The sequence below is a fragment of the Cinclus cinclus genome, chromosome 3, assembly GCF_963662255.1.
Source record: "Cinclus cinclus chromosome 3, bCinCin1.1, whole genome shotgun sequence".
NCBI lineage: Eukaryota > Metazoa > Chordata > Aves > Passeriformes > Cinclidae > Cinclus > Cinclus cinclus.
Genome location: NC_085048.1, coordinates 79,488,900 through 79,516,672, shown reverse-complemented (window position 1 = coordinate 79,516,672; position 27,773 = coordinate 79,488,900). Strand labels below are relative to the sequence as shown.

General features: G+C 35.6%; 1 protein-coding gene across 1 annotated transcript in view; it reads right to left on the bottom strand.

Moving 5' to 3' along the window:
- Positions 1–27,773, bottom strand: part of SMYD3 (SET and MYND domain containing 3) — a 388,177-nt gene that overhangs the window by 304,084 nt on the left and 56,320 nt on the right. The window contains 1 exon segment of the mRNA XM_062489198.1: positions 25,879–26,015. Coding sequence (XP_062345182.1) covers positions 25,879–26,015 — 137 coding nt within the window.

Sequence of the window (27,773 nt, the reverse complement as noted above, 5' to 3'; positions counted from 1 at the left end):
CAAATATACTGTTCTGCTAATTTAGAGTCAGATACGCAACCTCAACAGCCAGGCCAGATGTTTGTTTACACAGAACAAACACAGTACAAAGCAACAGTCCAATATGTTTAACAAACTTTCAGCACTTCATGACTGTACAGTCGCCTATTAAAAAAAGACTTAAAAGCAAAGTCAAAGTGACAACTACAATGGTGATACAGTGATAATTAATCCCTTGTGAGCAAAAGCCAGCTTAGTCCTATAACAAGATAATTGAAAACTGTCAATTCTGCTCTGATATTATTTTTGGATAGTGATCTAATGTTTAATTATATTCATTTGGTAGCTGACTGGCACTTTTTATTATACCTACCTTCACCTGAAACCTCTTCAGGTTCTTTTCTTATGTGAATGCATTAGAAATCTAATTGGAAAATGTGCTTTAAAACAGAGTTTCACTTCATTGTTTGAGATTTAGAAATAAGATTGTGTGGACTATAACATGCTGTCTCTGCTATATCAAAATCATTGATCTGGTTTGCTAGAAACACAAATCAATACCGCAAGTATAGATTGTAACAGACTAGAAATAAAGAAGTACACATTTGATTCATTAAAGGAAATAAGCAAATTCAGATAGCTCAAGGATTACTTCTTTTGTGATAGAAATAATTTTAATGGCAAAGAGAACACATTATTTCAATTGTTGACCAAGGAATGACTTCAATAGACTATTTTTCCCATAGAAACGTCACTTCTCTGCTGTTTTTACACAGCAGGCTGTATTTCATGCTTCAGAATACCAAACTTTGGCAACACATTTTTCTGAGGCACCAAAAAGAAAAGCAATGAGAATATGGGAAAATAAATAAGTATAAATAAAATAAATCTGTGAAGAAGCTGGCATAGGTCTGGAGCTTCTTATGGAGAATGGATGAAAAATGCTAAAGAAGACTGAAGCAACAGCTTGGGGGGAAAGTGTCTTGTTTTACCTGTTTTTCTCTTTAAGGAGTCAAATGCAGAGGTCTCTGTCCAAAAGGAGGATGGAGTAAAGACAAGGGAGCTATTTCAGCATTTTAAGTGAGATTTGAATAGTTTGGAAAATTTATAGAACCTTAAGGTTCTCCTTTTTTAACCAGAAAAGCTTACTCACCCTGATCACAAATATAATTTCCTTTAAGAAACCTGTAAGGTATTTAAATACAGCATCAGTGTGGCATCTACTTCACTTAAAAAATTTACTTTTCTTTCTTCAGTTGTTTAATTTAAATATACCACCAAGGAACTCAGAAAGTAACAGAACCAACTTATTTTGTGGAGGTAACAAAAATGCAAGCCATTATCATTCTAATTATTTTCTTGACATCCATCATATGTTGCTTCTCAATTATACCATATTTTCCTATGTGCCTTCTCATCAAATGCATTTAAATTGACTCATACAATTTAAAAGATCATTGAAATATTACTAAGTGATGTTGATTGATCATACACACAAGTAGTAAAAGATATTCCTGCATTTTTATTTATGACTATAAACATCAGATATTTGATACAATATGTGATCTGTGGTTAAATACATATTGCCTTCATTCTTAAACAAATATACACAGAGGAATAAATTAATAAAATGGAAAGTATTTAATCAGGAAATGTCTCATGAGAATTGCAAACATTGAGAAAAAAATATTTTTGGTGGTTTTTTTATCTTTGGGTACACTTTTTTTTTCTGGTCACATTTGTACCATGTTCAGATTTCTTAGTAGAGGGGGAAATTGTTTATACTACAGTAAAAGTTCCCAATGGTAAATGCTCTCTTCTAGAAAAGAAATGTCATTTTATCACTATGTTCACACTATTTCCTTTTGTCTAGTTTCCCACTTGCAAGTATTTGAGGAGGAAAGCATATATACTAAATATACACAGAGTATTTGGACACAAACTGTGCCTCCTTTACAGGCAGTACCTTTAGAGATGTAGAGGGGCTAGGGTAAGGTTATGAAGTTATTGCATCATATGTTTGATGTGAAGCTGTTATTCAGGATTTTCCTTGAACATAAAAAAAAAAACAAGCAGTATTCCTATGTGACAAGATCTATAAGCAGAAATGTTATGGTTTAGGTAAGTTGTAAAACCATAACTGTAAGGACTAGACTTCCAACAGCTACAATATTATAATTAGATTTGATGGTTTTTACTGAAATAGCTTCATGTTTCATTAAGGAAGCTCACAAGTTCATTTTAAGTGATGACAAATAGCAAACTGTTAGTCCCTCACTTAATAGTGTTGAAACTAGTAGTTAAAGGATAAGAAATAGCTGGAATTGTTCCTTCATAAAATGACTGAAATGCCTGGTTCTACATATGATGTCCAACCAGCGCTCTACTCTGCCTTGATCTAAAGGAATGGTATGCCACAGTAGTAAGGCTAGCTCAGTATTTCCCATTTTCAGCATCAAGTTTCATCTCTGTAATCTATAACCAAGCAGTGCATGAAAAACCATTAGTGAGCATGTCATCAGCACAGCAGAACCTTGTCATAACTCAAAACTCAAAATATTTGGCTAAATCTCACAGCAAGTATAAACTGGCATATTAAGCATTTTTGTCCTCCAGCTCTTTTCTGACCATGTTTTAGTACTCACAATTCTTCACACCCTACCTCCTAAAACATAATTTATTAGAGCATTCTTTCACCAGAAAATCTGAGGCAGAGAGATGTTACCCTCTGTAGTTTAAGGGGATAAAAAGCAAAAATCCGTAATATGTCACAAAACATGCATTCATAATAGACACCAAACCAGTCACATCTTATGGAGATCTGACAAACTTAAGGAAGAATACCAAAATGGGAGCATTTACAATCACTGATTCAGAAGGACAGGCTGAATTGGCCTGTATCCATATAGCACACCAACACTTTAAAATAAGCATTAAATAGTGGCAACCATGAAGGAAAAACTGTTGATATATAAAGAGTTTCCAGCAGAGGGTCAATGTATTTGCTCTTGGAAATTCTTACAAGCTAGCTACACAAAATTGCAGTCCTCATCCCCATGAGGACAGTGCAAAGATTTCATGGCCACTCTTTAGTTCAATAAAAAGACATAACTGGTATGTTTGAAAGGAATTTTGGTCAGGAACAGTTTAATTACACTGATACCCTTTGTTCTATCAGTCTGACTTGCGGAACAACTGAGGTTTGCAATCATTTCTTCAGTCTTGAACCACATGAATCAGACACACATCCTTCACTGGAGCTACTGACCCCCTGCGTGAATGCAGCCAGAAGCTGGACCAGATGCAGAAGGCTACGGCTGCTGAGGCAAAACTGAGCTAATGCCAGAAAATTGTGGAAATCAATCCGAACAGTAGGGGATTACTTCAATACTTTTGCTTGCCAGTACTAACAAAATTATTGTGATAGGAGTAGGGACCCTTGCTCTGAGGTAGAGCAATCAAGACACTGTGTCATGGCTTCTCTGAAGGCAAAATTGGTAGAAGGAATGGTCAGGTGAAATCAACACAGAGAATATTGTTACTGAGCTGGTGAAACAGATTTCCAACAGGACAGAAGGAAACCTTCCCCCTTCTTGGAATAAAAACATGGTTGGTCTTATATAAAAACTTGTAAGTAAATTTTAAAGAGAAATCCCCAGAAAAAGCCTATGCTTCAATCAAGTGAGGAAAGTGTGCACAACTGTTCTGTGGAAGAAATAAACTGCATTTCTTTTCACACAAGATTATACCTAAGGGTCTCATTAATTCTCGAGAAACTCCTATTCAAATGGAGAGTCATAAGTAAGCACTGCTTTTTTGTCTCTTCTGTTCCTACAAAGAAATATGTAAGAAAAGACAGATCCAGTTATGTTCACTGCTACGTTTACCAAAGACTGTCACATCAGGACCAGATTACTGTAACATAATCCAGCCAGACCACACAAGGCCAGCTAAAAGCTGAAGGCAGTGCAGGTAACAGCTGCTTGTTTAACTTTGTTATATGCTGGCAAAATAATACAGCTTGCCTGTAGATTGGCCTCTAGCTCTATATTGTTTCTCAGACGGCAGTTACTGTTTAAAGCTCTGCACAGGGTACCAGTTGTGTACCAGCAAACATCCAGCTAACACTCTACTTAATAATCGGTGAAGAAAAAGCAGAAATGATCAGGTGTTTCCTATGAAAAATCCTTGATTCCAGAGCTCGCCCCTCAGCAGGAAGCAAAGCCTGCCAACTATACCACACCAAGCTTGCATTTTTTCTCCTCACATGGGAGGGAATACTGGCTGCAGGGCTTACTATGAAAATTGCTTAAGCATCATTGAATGAGAATGTGAGGATTTTCCTTGAGATGTGACATGAAGTTGTAGCCTGTTTTTCAAAAAGTATCCACAATTTTTGTCTCTTAGATTTTAAAGAGAATAATCTCATATATTCCTCATTGAAGTTTCCTTCTCACTTCTAAAATTCATTACCATTTCTATTAGGTCAAAAATCTACTTTTAAAAATCACCTGCATAAAATGACTGCACAGACATAGATTTATGATAACACAAAGAATCTTCTCCGATAATTTAATTATCAGGAAGAGCATCAAAAGATTGCTTATCTCCAAATATGACCTCAGCATTAATTTTTTCAGTAAGCCAGGAAAAAATGAGGTTACTGTATTTTTTGAACTTCCTGTATCTCCCTCTGACAGTCACGAGTCAATCAAGAAATTCTGCATATTTGCTTCCTTCTATGCAGCCAAGATTTCAAGTTTTAAATAAGCTTTTGTGTAATTACTGAATATCCATTTATCAATCAGTTTTGTGACTTCCCAATACAAAAGGCTTACATTTGCACAAATCCAAGATTTGCTACCACAATAACTGGAAAATAAGTTTCTTAAATGTTTTGAAGCATTTTAGCTGTTTTCACTTACTGGAAGTGAACATTGGACTTAATTCCAAATAAAATAGTGTAGAGACAACATCCTTATCTAGTCATGTAAGTAAGTTACAAGCTAGTCCTATCTGAAGGGGTACCATGAAATTGTGCATGGGGGGGAAATTTTATTATTAAAATGTTTTGTCATTGCAAAACCAGTGTCTAGATCAAGACCATCCATAGTATTTCTATGACTATAAACCCCACAGAAACACTGGTTTGCAATTCTCCACTGTACGAGACCACCATCTCCTGCTCTTCCTCCAGGAATACATGCCATGATGGGGTAAAAGCTGGAAAAAAATACATATACACCCCACCTTTGCTTCTCATCATCAGCCATCCCTTTCACTAGTACCTAAAGTAAAATCCTTAAATCCTAGAGAACAGCTTAAGAAGGCATGTGCTCCAGCTACTTCTGCTGTGGTACATGTGTCATTTTGCTGAAGAATTATCAAGAGAGCACAACATTCCCAAATCTTTCTGAGGAAGCCAGTAAGGTAAAACTTCAGCTTCAGAGTGAGTAGCATACAGCTACTGACAGCTTCTGACCTCTGTGTCTTTTTTAGAGAGAAAAATAACAAAAACATTGTCAAACTCAAAGTCACATGAAAGGTCATCCAAGCATAATGAAAACCATCATCTGTAGTAAGACACACTACTGTGGTAATCTGTTGGAGGGAGGGAGAAAAATACTGTCTGCCATACTAGCTAATAAAACAAGACAATATTTTCTACACACTGACTGGTTTAAATAATTTCTTTTGTTTTCTTCAACTTGTAAATAAATGAAAATAGATCAGCTCTATTTCACCTCAGAAATAGAATAATGAAGACTTTAGTCCTGACTCTAAAAATCTCCAGAAGTTTGTCACTCTATGCCCATAAACAATTCCTTTTACAGCAAGAATATGTGTTTTTGGCCAAGTGAAGATGCAATTCACACGGGAACAATACAATGGAATAAATACTCTCTGTATTGAAATAAAAAGTTTGGCTTCATCCCAATGTCTTACCAAACAGCTGTAGCTTACCCTAGTCTTTTGCTAGTGCTTGGGCAAATGGATAAAGTCATCATTGCCTGCAAAGTCTCTCACTAAAGTATTGAATAGCACAAGGTCAAGAATCTACCCTGTGAGTCAGACATCAAAAAAGTATGTCCAGGGAATATTCTCATTTTCAATGAATGCTATAATAACTGTAAAATTCTGCAAGGCTTTTAGTTAGCATGTTATGTACTCTTTTCTTAATTTACATAACCAAAAAGGTAAAACTTGGTTTAATAGCAATATTGTCTTTCTCCACCAAACATATAAACCCAAAAATAAAACCCTATAAATAGTTTAGCAACAATCTCTTTTCTATAAGGTCATAAGACTCTCAGAATAATTTAGGCTGGAAAAGACACTGAAAATCAAGTCCAACCATAAACCTAGCACTGCCAAGTCCCTAAGTTCCACATTCACACACAGCTTAAACACCTCCAGGGATGGGGACTCCAGCACCAGGCAGCCTGTTGTAAGGCTTGACAACTCTTTCCATGAAAGAAAAATTCTTAACATCCAACCTAACCCTTCCTTTACACTTGAGACTCTTTCCTCTTGTCCTACTATTTGTTACTTGACTGAAACACTGCTCAGATGTCCCCTGTGCCACCTTCTCTACAGACTAAATCAGTTAAAACTGATTTGGTAAGATTTGATTTTCACCCATATATTGTCGTTATTTAGAATATTTTGTACTTGACAGAGACATTATCATCAGGAAAATGATAAAAGAGGAAATGATCAGGGAATGTGTGATCCACACCGAACCTTTTGCTTTTAATTACTGATTGATCATCTTTATGGTGAGAAACAGATACTGTAGCATCAAAATAAATCACATATTAAAAATAACTAAAACAAAACCAAACTCCCACAACACTTTTTTTGTATTAAATATATTAAAATAAAAAAGGAACAGCAAAAATACAGACTGGTATTATGTATTAACTTGTTTATAAATATAACTGCTAATGTTTTAACCAACAGTTCTATATTCTCATCTAAAGACCTGCTTTATGCAGCAGGCATGAACATGATTCCTGTGAAAGGACAAAATTAATTTATTCGCTCATTTTCCCACATAAAAATCAAATGCAGATAATTTCTACCTCCTGACAATAAAATCCATGTTATTAATCAGCTGCCTCCTTGCTAGCAACCCTTACACTTGGTTTCTGGAAAGCATAGAGCTGCAGTTCCCAATGCTCTCCACTGAAATCAGCAAAGCTATCTGAATCATTTTATACCAGTTTGATGATTTTCACACGGTATAGAGAAAGCATATGAACAAACAAAAAAGAACAGTGTGCATTATAAGGTCTAAGATTTACAGTGATTGCTACAATTTCATACACCATTTAATATAGATCCTGTTTAATAACATCATCTACTTAAAAGATTTCTATGCATTTGAAACACGCAAGATTTAATTTTACCCTGTTAGGGAGTTTTAGTTCTTATTTTTATGAACATGAGCTGACATGGGGAAATCCAGTGGTGGGCTCACAGATCATCAGGTTACTTTTGACAAAAACAGGATTTAACAAGTCATCATTAAAGGGCAGCTATTCCATGTCCACACAAATGTGGATGTGCAAGCACAGTAACATGTTTCTGACCAGCCCACACCAGATTCTTTGTGAAAACAGGCAGTAAATACAGAGAGAGAGAGAGGGATCTTTTCATCAATACAACCATCCCAGTACTCACCAGCCTCTGCCTTAGGAATTTCCTGAGCCAAAGGCTGTATTCATTTTAAAACTGACAGTGATTTTTTTTCAAATCAGCAGACCAGCAGTGTCACCAGCCTAAGACATGACAAATCTGATGTCACCTTCTCCCCTCAGGCCTTACCTTCTGATCTCTGACTTCTTACAGATAACAGCACTACAGCAACACAGCATTAGAAACACAGGATGAAACAGCTCCCACAGCTCCACCCAACTTACCAAAGACTGATGAAGTAGAAATATCATGTCAGAGCAGCCAGATGGTACCACTGATGAGGGAAAATATTCCAAAATCCAAGGTAACAGCTGTCAAGGCAAACCTGCCAACTTGCAACTTGTCTGTAGCTACCCAGCATCTTGGATCCAATGCATATGGATCAAAAATAAATAAAAATCACCAAATTCAAACCTTTAATTGTCCTTTTCTACTCCCTACCCCTACACACTTTTCCTGTATCTTCTTATCTGCAGCAGGGAAAGTGAGGATCAGGGCTCAGCCACAAGAATGAGTTGTCATTTATTCTGTACCATGACAATCCAAAATATTTCTGAGTTAGTAAAAATGTTCTAGAGCATTTCAGAATTTCATAAATCTCTTACTCTGTTTAGTATAGCAACAAAAAAGTGAAAAATCTCCAAATTTAAAACACTAGGTGCTTTACTCCTTTTTTAAAGGGCTTCATTAAAACCATTTGCCATAAGATCCAAAGCTTATTTACAATGAAATGCTACATAAAATGCAACTGGAACTGGAATGCTGGCCCTTTTCTCATTGATCTGATATCTCCCTGCTGGAAGCTAATTGGGAGAGTAGGAAAAGGCCATCCAACCCTTTACTTCTGCCTTTCTTGCTTCTCTTCTTTAGGGACGTCAAGCAGTTTCTTGGTTTTTCTACTCTCAACTTAAGAACAGTTACTATTTTCTGTATTTAAATAGAAAGAAAAAAGGGGTTGAGTCAAACATACAAGAGCTTATTTTTTCAGGTTAAAATTTCAGGAAACACCAATCTTTTAAATTATAATAGTATTTTTAAAAGAGCAAATCATTGCATTAATATGATTAGATCACAATATACTGACCTAGTTCAACTTAATTTATTTGATGTTAACAGGCTGTTAGACAAACCAGAGCTTTGATGTGAACTAGTTCTATCCTTTTCAAACTGTTCAGTAAGAGAAGAAGAATAAATAGAGAGTCTGTTAACAAAGCAGTTTCTGAAGGCCACATTTAAACACCAGTCATGTTATTCTAAACAAAGTCCAAATTGGCCTGCAAAAGCTTGATATAGCCCCTTTTTGATAAAGACAAATGAGTTTGAAAACTAATCTATCAAAATGGATTGTGTTTAGTCAGAAAACAAAAAGCCACTGTCAACATCAACATCCCTTTAAAGAAAGCCAAAAAGTCTGCAAGCTTTTAATTCACACACAGTAACACAGTACTACATCTGGCTTTCCAAGGGCAATCCCAACCCTATAATTACTCAGCAGTCACAACTATTTTTCCTAACAAAGCTGAGCCTACACAGAAATAATAAAGTTATAATAAAGATGCATTGAGATTATTCTTCCCTGTGTTTTCTAAAGCTCAAAAAGAAAATTTCAGATAAATGCCAAAAGGAATAAAACCATGAGCTATTCAATCCTAGATCATGTCACACATGATCAGCATTTCCTGTTTACTAGCTCAGCTTCCACCAAAGGCAATTATACTTTTTCAATTTTAAGAAAAAAGAATCCCATTAAATATTACATCACTTCTGTAGCATGTTTTTTAAAGGGCAGGCGTAACTCTATTCCAACCATAATATTCATGAGGGATTTTGTTGAAAATTTCTATATCGTGTCATGTCCAAATACAACACCTGTCTCCGCAAAAGGAGCAGGGTGATAGCAAATGATGCTCAAAATAAATTGATTATTTCTTATATTCTTGTTTTATCTCCATGTACTGATTTCTTGAGACACAGAGTAGCATTACCCAAAATGTAGAAAGCAGTTACAAATAACACTAATGTTGTTTACATTATGGATTATCCAGTAACACTGCAAGAAGAGAAAATAAACACTGCAGTGAAATATCTTCTTTATTTAATTTTGCATCTTATAAAAAATTCCATGTTCAAATGACCTTTGGATTGTCTCTTCTGCTCTCTTCAAACCTCCCTAGCCTGTAGGAGATACCCCAGGAGATACCTGTCTACAGACATGTTCTGCTTTCAACAATGCTTTCCTGCAGCCAGAAATTTCCAAAGGATGCAGTTCTGCAAGCATGGCATTTGGACAGGCTCATTTGGACAAACCAATGACAAACTCACTCAGAAACAAAGAGAAAGATAGAACTTTCCTAAAAGAACAGCAATACTAAAGTTGTTTATGAAATTTTAAGCATCAGAATGGCTCTCCTTCTTTTCTGTGAAGAAGATGGTATATTTCAGTGAGGAAAAAAAACAACATTAATTTGAAGTCCTTAGGAACTCCTCTGTAATAAACGCCACACAAAGAATCTCAGTATTGTTATCCAAGCCCATTCTCCACATGTGTATAAGACAATTGCTGGAAAGCTATCAAAATTACTTTAAAATACTTGGTTATTTATTTCACTATCACTAACTTACTAAAATTTCAATTAGCCATTTGCTTGGAAATAAGTAAAAAATAAAGATTCTTATTTGTATTTAAATGTAACAATTTTTTTCAGTTTAGGCACTGACAGTTTCTTATAACTAACAGAGCTTCAGAAATTCTCAAATGCACTAATTTATTAAAAGAATTTTATTCTAAATATTTTGGCGTAATCCAAAAGCTATTTAGGTTAGGAAGGTAGGCTGTTGGCAACAGCTGTTGAAGCTTAAACTACTAGACATCAGACAAGAATTTGTCTCACACTGGAAGATATAAAAGATAATTGCTTCTTTTAACTCACCAGCTACTAGGAATAGATCTGAAGCAAGTTTTCCTGGGTGCAGTCCATTAATACAAATAACTGCATAATCAAATGCTGTTCACAGGGTGTCTCTTAAATCACATGGTAGTTGTGAATGGATGAACTGTAGCTCAACATTTTAAATTTACAGGGCATTTTCTATCCCTTATGCTTTTGCATATAAGCCTTCAAACTTATTTCCCAATTATTCAGTCTCAGAACCACAAAACCCTCAAAAACTGAAATGTGCAAGAGTTAATTTGGGGAATATTCCAGCCTCAGAATAAAGCAGCAAATGAGTACATTTTCATCTGCTGCTTTTCCTTTCTCAAAAGAAGCTACCAGTGATGGCTTCCCTGGCAACAAGGCACAAATGCAACATCACAGGTTCGAGCAGCTAATCAAGGACAGATGTCTCAAGAGAGCATCAAAGCAGCCTTCTGCATTTCCAAGCATGTCTTACTTTTCTACAAATAAAAATATTCCTATAGCTAGGAAATCTAGCTGAATTCTCAAAGCCATGATTTTTTTTCCAGTCCATCTTTCTATACTTTAATTACAGGTTCCCTGCCAGTTTAAATAAAGGAGCAGACACATTTGCCACAGCCATATGGAAGCATCAAAGAGCAAGAGTTTTTTCATGGGAAATACTTCTAAAGTAGTTTTCATCCTAACTTCCAAAGTACTCTAGTATTCCTTTACGATGCTGAGTGCTTTAACTTCTAATAAACACATCAATAATATTTTCCAACTGATTTTGGAGTATTCTGACATAAAGTCAAGCTTCATTAAAGGTCTTCTTTCAGGGTTTCAAAGATCATAGACTCACATGTCCCCTTCTGTAGAACCTATATGTACAGAAGTCTTGTGTGATCTATAAGACTTCAGTTTCATTTTCCCTAGAAAATGCATCTACATCAACAAAACCCTAGGCAATCCTGATTTCAGTTACCTTTCTTTTGCCTAACAACATATGTCTGTTACATATGTGAAACAGCTTATTGAACAGATTATTGAAAACTTTTAACAGCATACGACTACAGTGTAACATTAATTAGTCACACTTTAATAATAGCAGTGCTAATTAATTCTTCCTAATTTATAGCAAAGCAGCATGTGCAATGCTGCTAGCATTAGCATTCCATGGGGTACTTTTCACATTGAACATACATTGTGCTGATCATAATTCCAATATAACATCTCCCAGAACACGGATGAGCTAAGACAAATACATGGAGGCAGATTGATTTACCAAGAGAGAATGACATGTGAGAAGATGCAGGCAGTTTCTGGCAACAAATCAGTGTGGAAAAAATTCAAGTTTTGTTCCTTGTGTGCTCTTAAGAAGCAATGAGTGCATTCACATCTTGTCCCAAATTCCATTAAATCAATGGATTTAATGGATTTAAATCTACTAGAATCTCAACACACACAGCTGAACACAAGACCACAGGGTCAGAATGGATACTCAAGTCAAACAGCACTTATATGCTTGGGCACATGATCCCCCAACAGATCTGGAATCTGGACCAGAATAGTAAATCACCATCACTATATAAAATTATCTTTCAGCCTTAAAAATCTTTCAGGCATCCTAGATATAAAATCTGTTGGTTTTCTTTCACATAGACCCAGTTATAAAATCAGTGTTAGTCAAAGAAGAGCAAAACTGACTATTTTAAAAAGACTAGTAGTTTGCAAAAAGACCAAGTGAACATTGTAGGATCCCATGGCCAGATCTTTTTACTGTATTTTTTTTCCTAAGAACTCAGCTTTACTTGGAACAATAAATCAAAGTAACTTTGCCTCACTATTCTAAATTCCACAATTGATCATTACCTGTACTTAATCAATATAATTTGCTTTCATGAGCTAGAATAGTCATCTGCCCCCCCTTCCAAAAAGTGGGACTCAGAGCGTCTCATTTGTAATAGCACCATAACAAGTAAGCAGATTTTGTTGGTCTAAAGGAGTTGGGGTTTTTTCTGCCATAAAGAACTAAGACAACATCTCCCCACTGAAATGGCAGAACATGTACAACAGCTGCCCACTGGAAAGATGAGACACCAGGAGAAAACTTGCCAAGCTGCAAATACACACCTTAGTTCACATTGCTGAATGTAAATAAATAATTTCATGAGATCCAATGGGACTTCTAATCACCAAGAATACTAATTACAGAATTATCATCAGACAATCAAGCATTCCCTACTTAATCCTAGCTCAAGTAAAAATAAATTGCTGCTGAATGACAGTATGTAACATGCTCCTACCTTCACATCTCGGAAAGCTGACTGTGAGATCTCTGGAGTAAAACAGTTTGGGAGAAGGCAGCAGATTAATACAAATTACTGTTATTATGCACTTGTTCAATACAACAAGCAGGATGCAACAAGCTTCATCTTATGTCTGCCTATGCACCATTCCTCCCCTCCACCACAGCAATGCAAATATGGAGTTCAGAGAAATGTCCTCAAATTGCAACCTGAAAACACAACTCCAGTCAAAGGGGTATCAGCAAGACAGCAAGAATCAACCAATATAGCAACATATACTCACAACTTCCCACTTCCCCATGCATACAGGCTAATGCTAGCAAAATAATTAACATAGAATATGATGAACTACACGAATGAGTAGGAACTCACCAGCCTCTCATCACCTCTGTTTCTTACACTTACACACATTCACTTAAATTTTTACAAATATCTATATGCTCATCCCAAAAAAAAAAAAAAAAAAAAGAGGTGCCCAGTGGAGCTCCAAGGTTGTCTCAGACCTAATGAAAAACACCATGTTCCCTTATATGCAGGCTTGTTTTTCTCTTTCTATGCCTTTCTTATGAGTCTTCACATTCCTCTCATCCATCTCATCTGTAAATTGAAGGAACAGAACATTAAATTTGCCAATGGATCTACTAAACTGGGCTGGTCGGTTTGCTTATGTCATGGACAGGGTTCCCAACATAAATTTTACTTATTCTATTGTCTGTACTGCAATTCCTTGATTTGAAGATAGAAACCAAAGAAATACAGTTGGGAGCCCCATGCTTAGAAAGTCAGTGTGTATATACTTACTCTTCTCCCAAAAATAGGCTACTTCATGGTCAAAAATCTCTTACTGCTGTGGATACTCCAGCTCCTTCAGTTTGCTTTTCCAGCAGATCTCTACCCATGGATCAGTTTCTTCCAGAATGCAAAGCTACCAGACACATCTCTATGTATTTGGCAGTGTTTTTCTGTATTTACACAATTTGTGTGGTTATGTAGATTTATCGTCTCTCTGGTCTTGTACCCAGATACAGATTCACTTTTAGTCCTGACCCAAGAGCATGCACTATAATTTATTATCTACTCATACCACCAGCAACATCCAGAGCCATTGTGAGACATCAGAAGTCTACCTAAATTCAGCTGCTTCCAGGAAGATGCAAGGTTGCAAATAAGAACCATTAATGTTGTACAACATCCTGCTGTTAGTGAGCACTTTTTGTTTACCCATTTTTATAGTCCCTAATTTCTGCCATGACAAGATATTATAAGGACAGTTCAATAATATATAGGAAGCACATCCATTAACATCATCATTAAGTCAAAAAGATTTTTGGTAACCGTAAAGTTAAAGTTAACCAGGAAAAGGTATTTTTCAAAACCACAGTTAAACCAAATTGTTTCTATTTTTTACACACTGTGGTTCACTCATGCTGAAGATGATGGTTCAAACCTTGCTGTGATTCTCAGCAGCCACTGTTAATTCATTTCAAGTACAATCTTTTTATAGGAAATGGTTAAATGCAGTTGGACAAATTCTGGTCCTGACTAACCTCACAGAATGGGGGCAAACTGGTGAAGTACTGCACTAACCTTTATCACTAGAGCTTTTCAGAACCATGGCTTTCCTTTTTTTAACTTATTTTAAAAATTACCATCTCACTGTTACATCTAAAAGGATAATTTAACGGGAAAAAATGCCATGGAATGAGCAACAATGATCTTATATCATTAAGGCAGCAAATTACATTTGGACTCATATCTGTCATTGGTCCAAATCCACTAGGAAAATTCCAAAACTATCATTATATTCTCACAAGCTGCTTCTTCAGCTACTATATATTTTTTTTATAAAACTATAGACTGTACTTCACTTTTTAATAGGCAAAAAAGTAGTCAATACATGCAACATTAGTTATAAAACCTAGGCAAATGAAATCTCTCATTTAGAGAGACACTTGTTTCAGATTCATGCCATTTAAATTATCACCAGGATAATGGATATTTTCTCAGGTTAAAAGAAACCCCAAAAATATATTTTAAAAAAAAGTTGGGGGTTCAAAGCAAAACAAGCAATTCTATGCTGTTGCAACAGCTTCTCACTATCAGCCAGCTCATGGAATTTTACTCATAAAGTATAAAAGCAAACATGACTCTTTCAGAAGATTAGACAGCACAAATGCACTCCGTGAAAACTGCTGTTTAAAACACTGATTTTTTTTAATTTGAGAACGAGCTTCAAGGCTACAAAATGAGAAACATGTCAGCATTACTTAGTCTACATAATTTCTGCATAGCAGAAAACATTGATGTCACAGACAAGGTGTGCACCTTTCTTTACTATCTTCCCAGACTAATGACACAAACAAGGAAAGTAATTTTCACCCACAACACTGAATGGATGTTGACAAAGCGTAGGTTAGCACTTGACCATTTCTGTCTTGACTATGAGCAACACATCATTGCATCCTATCTATTTACATGATGAAACTGACATCAATGACTTTGTGATGCATAAAAATACCCATCAAAGAGTGGGCATCCAATCCACTGTCCTTTGAAAGTTGAATGAAATCTTGGCCTTGATGGTAATAGAAGAAGAAAGATGATGAATTTTATATTGGTGAATACAAGCAAAGCACAAGGTTTGTTGACAGACTAAAGAATATTCTTGTAGCATGCAAGAAAGAAGAAAGCTTCAATACCAGAGATTTCTATTTTAAACCAGAAAAATACAGCCAGATTCCCAAAAGTGATTATAAAAACTTTAATAACAGCCCACAATTCCTTGAAATTCAGACGGGATATAAGTTCAAATCCATTATCTGCAGTATCTATGACATTAGGGACACATTTCAATGAACACATTTAAAATTTCAAAATGCCCATAAACCAGCACAGAAAGTTTCAAAGGATCTATAAGAAGACATACAATTTCTTGGTGATTACAGGCATGAAAAAAGTCTAGTCATTTTTTTTTTATAACAAGGAGGAAATTGTGAGGAAAAAAATGTAAATCACTAAGGCAAATTAGATGATTTCCTAAAGGGCATTTTCCTCAATCCAACTCTGCTAGTCAATCTACATCTAACTTCCCTGGGGACAGCATGGGAACTTCCAGTGTAGGTGTGTAAGGGGAGGCAAGCAAGAGAGCTATGACAAACCATCCTGGCAGATTTCTTGCACCTTGCTTGCACAATCTGCTGGCAGCCACTGTTGCAGAATACCCATAAGCACTGTCATGTACTGTCATTAAACTATTTGAGACAGCCTTTGTCAGCTCCAGATTCCTGTGGCACAAACTAAGTGGTCTCACACCAGCCAACAGCACATCAGTGCTACAACCACATTGTGACAGCTGCTCACCCATACTAAAATACAGGATCAATTCAATTATGGTATTGAACCAGTATCACAGTCTAATTGTTTCTTTCTCCATCTTATTTCTACAACAAACTTAGGAGTAGTTTTAATGAAATAGAACATGACACACTACAATTATAGTTAAAGCAAAAGATATATGTTGGAGAATAGGGAGAGAACACACTTTTGAGGACTAAATTTCATGTAGGCGGGTAACATTTAATTGACATCCACTGAAACACCTACATGAGACAGAACTTGTGGCACCCTCAGTTGATACTTCAACTGTAACAGCTATTTAGCTCTACAGCATACCTTAGACAGATATTATCCTCATTTTCAGAGAGACTCTGAAGCAGCTCAGAACATAGCAAGTCAACAAAATAGCACCACAAATAACTACATGGTTCCCCATCATATATTCAAAGAGCATCCTATATTCCAAGATTGTGGTATTTTCAATAGACCATCAATCTACTGCGATGTCATTCTGAAGAAAAAGAGGTTTTTTGCCTTTTCATCCATTAAACATGTGTAACAAGTCTCAGAGCTGATTAATAATCCTTCCACACAAAATCCTAGCTCTGCCACAGCCAAAACAAACAAACAAAAAATGCTTTAAGCAACCCCACTGCAGGTCATCCTAAAGACAAGGATAGAACAGTTTTCTGCCAACAGCATTACAAGCAGGTATCAGGCTTATCCTCCTCAATTAGAGGCTTTTAAAATTGCTTACAGGGGATGTTAATGGCTTTCATTTACTACTCAGATCTTTACTAAAGATCTCCATGACCTTGATTCATGCCGGCTTTTCCTAAACATAAAAAGTACCTCACCCCACACATTTTTTTGCATGTACTCCAATTGCTACAACCACTAAAGCTTTTTGTTATTACTGCTTCCAGTTCACTTCCATAAGGGTGTTAGAAAACAGAGACCATCGGCTTTTTAAAAAGTGTGTTTTGTGGATATGCTCTGAGCAAAATTAGGCAAAGTAATAGTAATTAATGTCCTAGCCACCTGGGTCCTTTTCAGTTCTACACTAAAAAATAAAACTAAAATAATAGAAAATAAATAAATATTTTTTTAAAATCCAAACTGTAACCAAATAGCCTACACTACCCTGCCATTTATTTCTCTAAACTGTTTTCTGCCATCTTATTACTTTCAACATAGCACAAGAGAAGAAGTGTCAAGTGAACAAGAAGTATACAGCTTTCCTTTCCTCAGCCCCTCCATGCTGGCCCACTCCGGTCAGTAACTTTTCTATCAGTTTATTCTCTTCAAGCTGTGCTAAATCAACTTCCTTAAAAATTAGTCTTTTTGCTTCCTTTCACCCTTTAAGAGCAAAGCTTTCTTTCCTACCACACAAAACCAAATTATTACAAATTCTACCCAACCACTCCTTGTAATATATTCTTGCTTTAAAACTCTTCTACCTCATTTTGTACACCTGGTGCTTGTTATACTACAGGAAGTTTTTAAAACAGATGGGGCATGCAAAGAAATGAGAGGACCCCAATTATAACATAAATTACATTTGAAGTATTTAAGTCTTACACTCTCACTTTCACTGCAACAAGCTTTGTTAGCAAAAGCTTATATTTTAATTGTGATCACGAAGTGTAATTTAAAATCAGATAGAATGGTTGAAGCCTTCCTTCACGGTCTGGTATAATATCCTTTTGCTCTTCAAGGTAACTACTGTGACTAAAAATTAAGATAATTCCTATGGAAAATTGCCTGCACAAATTATAATTCGATGGGGAAATAACAGAAAATCATTTAACCAGAAAAATTACCTAAGATAAAAATAACTTCCTGCGGTGACTCAACATTCATTTGGCAAAGTAAAGAGAGGAGTCCTATCAGACTGTTTATCACCCTTATTCTAGAGTATTGCTGCAATATTTCCTCCTGTTTTAGTAAAACGTTTCCTAATTTTTCTCTAATCTCTATTTACACTATTGCTTCTAAAGCTGATGCACAACAGTTGCCACTTCCTCTGAAATCTTGACTTCAAGAAACATTAAGCTAAACAAATGTAATGAGAAATACAATGCAAATCTTAGCAGCATTATTGAATATTTCTGCAAAATTTAAGATATATCTTCAGATGTAGGCTCTTAAAAACAATTATGTATATTCTGGTCATCTTTATACTTGCTCATTGTTCCACTGTAGTAACAAGCAGCAGACTGTGACTGCTACACTGTGTGGTAGGACAGAGGTGGTTTCATTCTGACTGCCCTACAGAACTCATGAAAAATTAATAATAAGAACACTTTCTATTAGCCTTAATTTTTTTTATAAATACTTGTCTGGTACAAGAAAACTATAAAGAATTATTGCTAAACCTTATTCAAGTTCTTATTGAGGCTTACTGGAAGCAAGTGAAAAGCATTATTGCCGTTTAACAGACATGCTGAAAACACAGGCCAATTTAAATTAAAAATAAGATCAACTTCAGATTTTCTATATATGCCTATGCTTCCAAGAGCAGCAGATTTGAAGAGGAGACAAGGGACACGAAATCTGTGATCCCAGACCAAGGGAACAAATTATTAAATATCCCCAAGTCTTTCCCCATCATTTGCTAAAATACCAGCCCTTTACTTTTTTACACCTCCCTGCACTTACAAAAGAATCACCCTTCTTCAAAAGAGCCAAGACCCTGAATGAAGTTATGACACAGATTAGTCTGTATCAGGCACTTTATCCAGTACTGTTCTCAAGTCTGGGGATCAAACAGCTTTGCTCATTAAGTGACATTGGCTCATCCAAGCTTCTGCAAGGCTAACAACTTTTGTCTAACAAATCCAAGGGAGCCATTTTGTCAGGAAGCATGTGCAAGCACCTGAACCTTTCTGTCTCAGTTATTGGATCACATCAAAAAAGGAGCTTAAAATGCTTAAGTTCATTCATGAACATTCATGTTCAGAATGTAAACAATAAAATATAACATTCAAATAAATTCTGGCTGTTTTCTGTGCTGCACAAACTATTGGTTAGTTTTTTCTTAATATATTTAGCTTTTCCCATTTCCTTTGGGTTTGTGTACTGCAGAGGCTGATGTCAGTTTATTCCCCTCTTGCCGGGTAAGACAGCAACTCTGAATCTAAAATACATGTTAGGCAAGTGATCATTCCTGTTTTCTCAGTGCAACTGTGAAGGTCTATCAGATTGACTTCTGTTATGTTCCTGTGGAATACACTGGAAAGAGAGTACGGAAAAATTCTCCCGAAATAATTTTGGCAGTAACTAACACAGTATTTTTAATGATTCCAAGTCAGTTCTTCACAGCTCTAAGCATGAAGCTTTCAATAGCTTAAAACCACAGGCACAGAGAACTGGAGAGTCCATATTCCAATGTCCATATTTCCACCAAACAAAACCTTATGACCTAAATCAATAGCACTATAGGTAAAAAGATAATCACAAATCTCACACAGAAGACTTAAAGATGGGAACAGTCAGAGAAAAAGGTTCTGATACAGTTTGATGAGCAGGAACATATTCCTAAAACTCTAAAATAAAAACACAAGTCAAGAAGATTAACAAACATGTTGAGCACCTAAGGTTTACCAATGTTATTACAAGTATAATAATTCCGGGAAATTATAAGACTTTGGCATTTATAATGAGAAAGAACTATCAAAATTAAAAGGTTTTTGCAAAATAGTTTTCCAGGTCATGACTAAAAAAAATTCAGCACTACTGGTCATCAATTTACCATGAGACAGGGTAGCAAGGTACATTAGCTTCGAATTACACAAAGAACAAAGATGGATTAAACATGCACTTGCTTTTTTTTTTTCCTGTCTCCAGGAAAGAATTCACAGCCTCCCATTCACAGGGAAACTGAACAAGCACATCCAGAGTTAATTAGATTAGCACGCCCAGCATCAGGATGCCACCTTCACCTTGAAGGTGTTGTCTTGAACAACTCTTAACCTGCTTATAACTTGTGTTTTTAACAACTCTTAACCTGCTTATAACTTTATCTGAGTATTTCTTTTTACTTTCTTGATACAAATCAATTTTTAATTTCCCTGATTCCAGGAAATATTAATTTAACCAGTGAATTCTAAGTAAGAGTAATCTACTGAAAGCATTACTGAAGAATATCTTGACCAGGCAGATATATTCCAAGGTCTTCTCAGAGAACACTGAGCCTGTAAGATCTGAAGGAGCAATGTGAAGATGAAACACACTTTGTCAGTCATATCATTAAGTATCTCCTTCAACTTGCACACAAATAAATTACCATAATTTAGTATTCAGACATTAAAAAAGGCCAAGTGACACTGCCTAGCTCCTAGTTCTCCTCTGCCTATGCCAGTACATATCAAAATTCTTTTAACAGTGAGATTTCATTTTAATTGGTACTAATACCTTTTATGTTGAAAAGAAATTCTTTCAAAGCATTGAGTGGAATAAAAAGTATGTACAGAAAAGTTAGAAGCACAAGTGAAATATATCTAAATATTGATAGGATAAATAAAGGATTTTAAAGAGACTAGGACACTTTGCCTCTTGAGAGATGTACCTCTGCACTTTATAGAGCCTCCTTAACACTTCTTAATTTTAAAACAAAACAAACTACACCAACAGCCTAAACAGAAAACTGGTCTTTTGGTTAAAACTTTCTGTAGGCAGAGAAACTGGCCTACAGCAAACTTTGTATCTCTTCTTTACTCTAATCTCAATTCCACAAACTGCTAAAACGCAAGACAAAAATAAATCAATCTGACATATAAAACTTGCATGTTTCTAATACATACAGGTTCTTCTTTTTGTACTATCCTAGACTTACAACTCTACAGTAATTCAGACCTGTTTTAACTCTTTGATCTCTGCCAGTTCTGAACTGACCTGAAAAGGAAAGAGCAGAACAGCACCTGAGAAGACAGTGGTGAGCAGCACATCCACCACCTGCATAAAGAGAACTGCTCACCTCCCACATATACAGGTGTGAGACCTCTCCGGTAAACTGAAAGAAAGCAGCACACCTACTTACAAAGTAGAATCTGTTCATAACAAAAAGATGTCAAGATTGGAACTGCAGGAAATATTGAAAAATTCAGAAATCTAAAAAGTCTCTGTCTGGTCCCTATCATCCCATGTATGGTTAAAATACTGCCATACTGCCCAGAAGTGAAATTTTGCACAACAGAAGAATTTGGAAGACTGCTATTTCAGGAAGTAAGTATCATCTCTGCTCTCTGTTGCCTTTTTCCCAACTTGGAAATGAAACTCAAGATAATTTTAGTAAGGATGTAATATAAAAGAGGATCTTTATTTGAAGGCCTTCAGGGACAGTTATGGAAAGATGTCCACAAAAGCCCACCTTCCTGGGGTAAGTAAATTTTTATAGGTTTTAGGAAATTAGAAAAATTTATAAAAAGCACCAATTAGGAGGACAAGTGGTGATTCAATTTTCCCCTCAGCTCAAACCCCTTCTCTGGATCCCCCACTCAGCGCTGGCTGTACTTTGCCTATGAAATGTATCTCCAAGAGTTGTTCTCACCCTTGGTTCCCAGGAAGAACCAAGATAGTGCTGAAGCCTCATACCCCCAGAGGCTTGGAGCTCTGGAATTTGCTTTGTCTTTCTGCCTAGGGAAAGGCCACGGAAAATTACTGGGAAAACTAGTCACTAATACAATAAGCTACAGAGCTACAAACGTGTGAAGAATACAGGGGACATATAAAAGGGGAAAAAAAGGTAAAACCCAAAATGGTGTCATATGGCGTTCCCTAAAATCTTCAATCCAGAATTCTTTCCCAAAAAGCTTATCAATAGTTTCATCAAAACATCCTCAAGAAAACCTCTTTCCAATAAAATTCTGTCTTAAGTTTACTAAGCCGCCCTAGAAGTCTGCTTGTAACAGGTCATTAACTGTCACTGGATTTTATCTTACTGCTAGTTAATGACAGAGGTGGCATATACCTTACTATTCTTATAAATATGGTGATCTGAGATTAGGAGATCTTTAAAATGGCTATCATTCTATCAAACATCAGAATCTCTTTTATTTCTCATTATTTGGAAAATAAATTTTCCAACTATTTCAAAATGCACGAAAAGACAATTCTGACACAGTATGAGTAGTTGTAATTCTATGTAAAACACCAAGCCTATATTCAGTCTAAAAGAAGTCATCTTAGGCCTGATTCCCATCAGTAGAGTTACTCACAGGTTTACAATCAACATGGTAGGGACAGAGTTTATTCAATTTCTTAAAGTAGTTCACATTGCTCTGTCTGCTAGTATTAAAAGGACCATAAATGTATACAAAAAATTTAATTCTTTATCCCACATCCATTAAATATCTTAAAGGACTCCAGGCCACCTCCTCACACATGTAAGCTGAAGAATAAAAAGCAAGGACTGATTTTATCTCAAGGTTATGGAAACATCATTAAACCATAAAACCACGCTGTCAAAAATTTATCTTGACATTAGAAAATGTCTCAGTGGAGTTAAAACCTTACCACATAATTAGCTGCAGATAATTCTATTTAATTCTGGGGATCAGAATTTTAAAACAGTCACAACCTTGATAAATGGCACATTAAATAAACTGAAGCTTGCAAAAAGTGATCAGATAACAAAATTGAGAAAATTCAGCACCAGCTCAAAAGACAGTTGATACAAAAGCAAATTGTCTAGTAAAGACAGGGCAACACTGTCAGAAAGAAAGGCACATAACCCTTCTGAAACATCTCCCCATCCAGTCAGTACAGATGTTATTTTCCACAGATCTCATGCAAACTAAAAATACATTGGGGTGAAATTATGCCCCCATGAAAAGAAATCACAAAATTTTCTTTGATTTTCAATGGGCTGTTTCTACAAGTCGGCACTCAGGGGGATTCTCTGCCTATTAAGCATCACAAGCAAGTGAATAAAACTGTAATTAATTTTCACAAAGACAAGAGCAGTGGACAGCAGAGAAGGAGGACTGTTTAAAAGAGCTTCCAAGAAGCTCTTTTGACCTAAATCAGGTTGGAGATTTTCCAAGAACCATCTGGAATTTAGTTACCTCACCACAGGATAATTTTTCTCTTTTGTCTGGCAGTCTGTTTATTTTCCTTCTTGAGGATCCAGCATCAAACAGAATAAAAAAATGACCTTTGACTTGATCGTTTTGTGGCATGCAATGAAAGAACTAATCCAAAAAAGTTCAATGTTCGAATAAGCACCTACTGAACTTGAAAGGAATGTTGGAAGTAGTTGGGAAAACAAGATTACATCTTGAAGTTATGTATCTGTACTATTTCTTTATTCTGTGACCACACAGGCAAGTCATCACAGCTGGTCTTCTTTAGTTATACTACAGAGAAGAGACTGAAAAAGTCTTATCACAGACTTTACAGTTCCAAAGTCTTAAGTTTTACCTGCTGAGAATATCCCTAGTCAGCTTCCAAAAAAAAAAAAAATTGCATGGACATCCAGCTTATCTTCCAAAGAACATTCCATGGGAATGGTAAAAAAGTCTGCTACTACCTCCCTATGGATGGGGGAATACTAAATTAATATTTCAATACAATATCACATTAATAACAAACTCGTTTGACAACCAAACTGAACTGGGAAAGCTGCAAAATGCCGCTTGGAAAATTAGAGAGTGACAACATGCTTGACAGTTGTGCTTGACTGAACTGTGATCAAGATACTAATTTTACTCATGTAAAGCACATGGTTTTTGACTGCTCTTTTCTCCCAACCACTCACCTGTCCAATCAGATTCTCCTATCCCTTCTGCCAGTTATTTTTAGTATTAGTGATATCAAGTATGTGTACATATGACAGGTCTATGTCATTTGCTCCCCATTTTCTCAGAGCAGACTATCACACAGACTAAACAAAACCAGCAAAAGAAGGAAATGAGCCCTAGTTTGATGGACAAAAAAAAAAAAGCCCAAACCAAAAACAACAACTTTAAAACTCAGCACTTTACACTACATTCAATAGGGTGGGGAAAAACTCTCAGTAAACATACGGAATACATCAAGTTAAAAATATCTTTGTGATACCAAAGCTACAGTGGGGCAAATGTCATTAACAGGAGTATTCCCAGTTCTCCAGTTAACAAGATATAGAGCTGGGATGTCTTGGCTTTCACTCTGCCCTTGATGGCCACTTACATTGCCTTGGTAAAATACATGGGAGGGGAGAGGAGGTGGATACATGTGCACATGCTTGTACACGTGTGTGCATAAAAAAAATTAAAACCTTCTACATTTTCATCACCAGTGTTCCAATGTGTTTAGTAAACATCACACTGTTTCTGTAAAGCCACATGGCCATTTTCCATCTTAAGCTTATTATTACATAGGAGGCAACAACATTTGGAAAGAAATTCTCACAAGCTGCAACTCAGTTCAAATTGAGTAGGCAGCGATCATCTTCTGATAATCCCTTTTATCTTCAGCTGCACAAATTCTCTACACCAGATAACACAACATGCATGTTTCATGTGAAATGCTTCTGGAATACTTCAGGCCAAATAAACATGCCAACACAAGACAATAAAACAGCTTTAGTGGGGACGAGGAAGTATTTAAGGGGTTTTATCTATGCACCCTTTGGACTGGGTCTATTTCAGACTGTGTGATTTTTCAAGTAAAATTGCAACTTTACATCACAGCAATCTAATCACCAACGAAAAAAAAACAGAAAAACAACATAGTTGATTATATTGCTCCTATTCCTGTCCACAGTAAAAAAAAAAAAAAAAAAATTCTGTAACTGTGCAAACAGATTTCTCTTAAATGTTAAAAAATGTATTTTATAGCATTTTTAATCTCACCCCAAAGAGGCTCTTTCTTTTATTGATATCAGAAGAAAAAAAATATTTTGGCTTAATTCATAATAATACACTTACTAAAACAACCAAAACATAAATAAGTTAAATTATGGCATAATTTATCAATCAATTAGAAATCACAAAAATTAAATGGAGTTAAAACTATGAGGACTGTTCATATAAAATATTTCTGCATTGTTTGAATTTAGTTTCCTAAGTTAAGAGTAAGAAAATACCTACACCAAAAGCCAACAATATTTAATTAGTAACACAATAAACATTTTACATACTGTAGAATCTAATTTTAAATATTTTATATGCCATCTTTCAGAATAGATAATCCACAGGTCTCTGGAAAAAGCAGCTTGTAGGATACAGTACTATCATAAACATTAGCATATACCTCTAAATGACAAAATGGGATGGGAGTATACCCGCAAATATATTTCACTTTGCAGAAAAATTCTAGGCTGAAGGGTGAAATATGCTCCTTATTATTGTGAAAAAATTACTCAGGTTGATTGACTCAATTATATTTGAACTTTCTTGTTTTTCTTCTCACCCAACAACTTTAACATGATAATTTTGAAACAGGAATAGAAAAAAAATATCCTCTGGCTACTGCTTTAATTTTGAAGTGTTGCAATTATATTAAAGTTATACTTCTGCTTAAATACTGACGGAATAAAAAGAAATAGTTTCAATTCACTTAGTCATATATCACATTCTAAATCTAACTACTAAACTCCCACTCAGAAATAAATCGTGAACACAAGGAAAAGATAATTTATGAGTTGTCAAGCAACAGATTTTAACACTTACTTTTGTGAAGATCTGAAAAAAGTCAATTGCAGGAGGCAATTGAGACTCATCCTGGATCTCAGTTTTCAAATACAGTTGCAAAGTCTGTGCAAGGTGCCTGAGGCCATCTTTCATTTCTTCACTTAACCGTTCAGCGTCTTATGAGGAAAGGGGAAAAAAAAAGTACACCAGGTCATAAACAGAACATTTCACCAACATTTTGAAAACACCCAATGGCAGCCATACAATCCAGACATTTCCAGTCCAGGAATTATCTTGACAGAGGGCAATTTTGACAGAGGGCAGACATTTCTCATTTTTTTGTGACAGTTACCTATCAACACACGGTAGAGTTTATCAGGTTGCTACCGCCAAATCATATGATACAACAGCAAGTTAAAGATCAAAAGCCAATAGATAAAGCAGATGTGTAAGCAGATGTCAGACATTACATTAAAAAAATTAGGCATCTGGCACATTAGAAACATTCTTGGAACTTTAGGTAGTGGTACATACTTTTATACTGTATTCTCTATAGATGTGTCAGAAACACTTTATGCTTGCAAATGAAACAGAAAAGTATTCGTGGACAAAAGGAATTTCATACAGAGTAACTGATAAACAATGAATATGAAAGAATATGAAGTAAATATCACTTTATTATACAGCACCACTATTCATGTTCTACAGATAAAAATCCTGAAGCAGAAAGAATCACATTGCCTCATTTTCTAATTAAGTGATTATGCATGCATCAGGTCTCTGATAGCACAGAAAGTGAAACTGCTGCTGCCCTAGCAAGTTCACTGCCTACCTGCTTCACCACTCTTTCCTATCAGCTAGTACAAAATGGAGAATGTGAAGCAGAATATATTCAAGCACCAGGCTGCAACAAAAGGCAGAGATTTACGATGCACTATGAATCAATTCTACCTCTGCATAATGTTGAATTGTTATTTTATTGTAAGCATCTATGGATGCTCAGAGCACTACCCAACTGCATCTAACAGTGTGGATGTTTGCAGGTGATTTTGCAAACATGAATGAATGTAAATGTTAGAAATCTAGACATGTATGTTTTTCACAATGTACAGAAAATCTCTGGTATAGAAAAGTATAGTATCTATGAGGACTGTGTCTCCAAGAGAAGCAACAAACTTTTAGCTTACTGAAAAAATCAATTTTAAAAAATATAAAAGAAAAATTTTAAAAACACACTGGCATTTCTTATATAGTATTCCTTTGAAAACAAAAATTATTTTCCTTCAAATGTAATTATTCAAGACAACATGTGATTTACTTACACTATCTATAATACATTTTGCAATGCATTATAAGAAAGAGAGAAAGGTATGGTTTGTTTCAGTATTGGTAAATAAAACAACCCTAGACTAAAGAAGAGAAATCATATAAGAAGCATGTGACAAATGGACACGGTAGCCTAGGACAGATGTGAACATGAATACCAAAACCAACTGGAACTTCAGGGACAACTGATGGACATGGAAGCAGAATGCAATTATCCACACTGGAATCTGTCCAGGACATCAGAGCTAATGATTCAGAAAAAGACCCCATGGGAATCTTAATGGAAAATGATCAAAACCTGTTTTTCCAAGCACATAAGAAAACAAGGCCAAAGGCAAAATGAAATTAAATTTGTGAACGTTTTCATTTTTGTTTTTAAGAAACTTTTTTCAATTGTTTAAGAAACCAAGTGTGGGAGACAAAATGCTATAAAAGGCCTGTGGAAAAAAAAAATTAAATAAGGCATGGGGATTTAATTATGTAACTCTGATACTTATACAAGTAGCAAAATATATGCCCCATAATACAACACACAAACTATTTTCTGAATACTGAGTCTTGGTAAGTAAAAAGAAAGATGATTTCTGAATTACTGTAACGTACAGAGA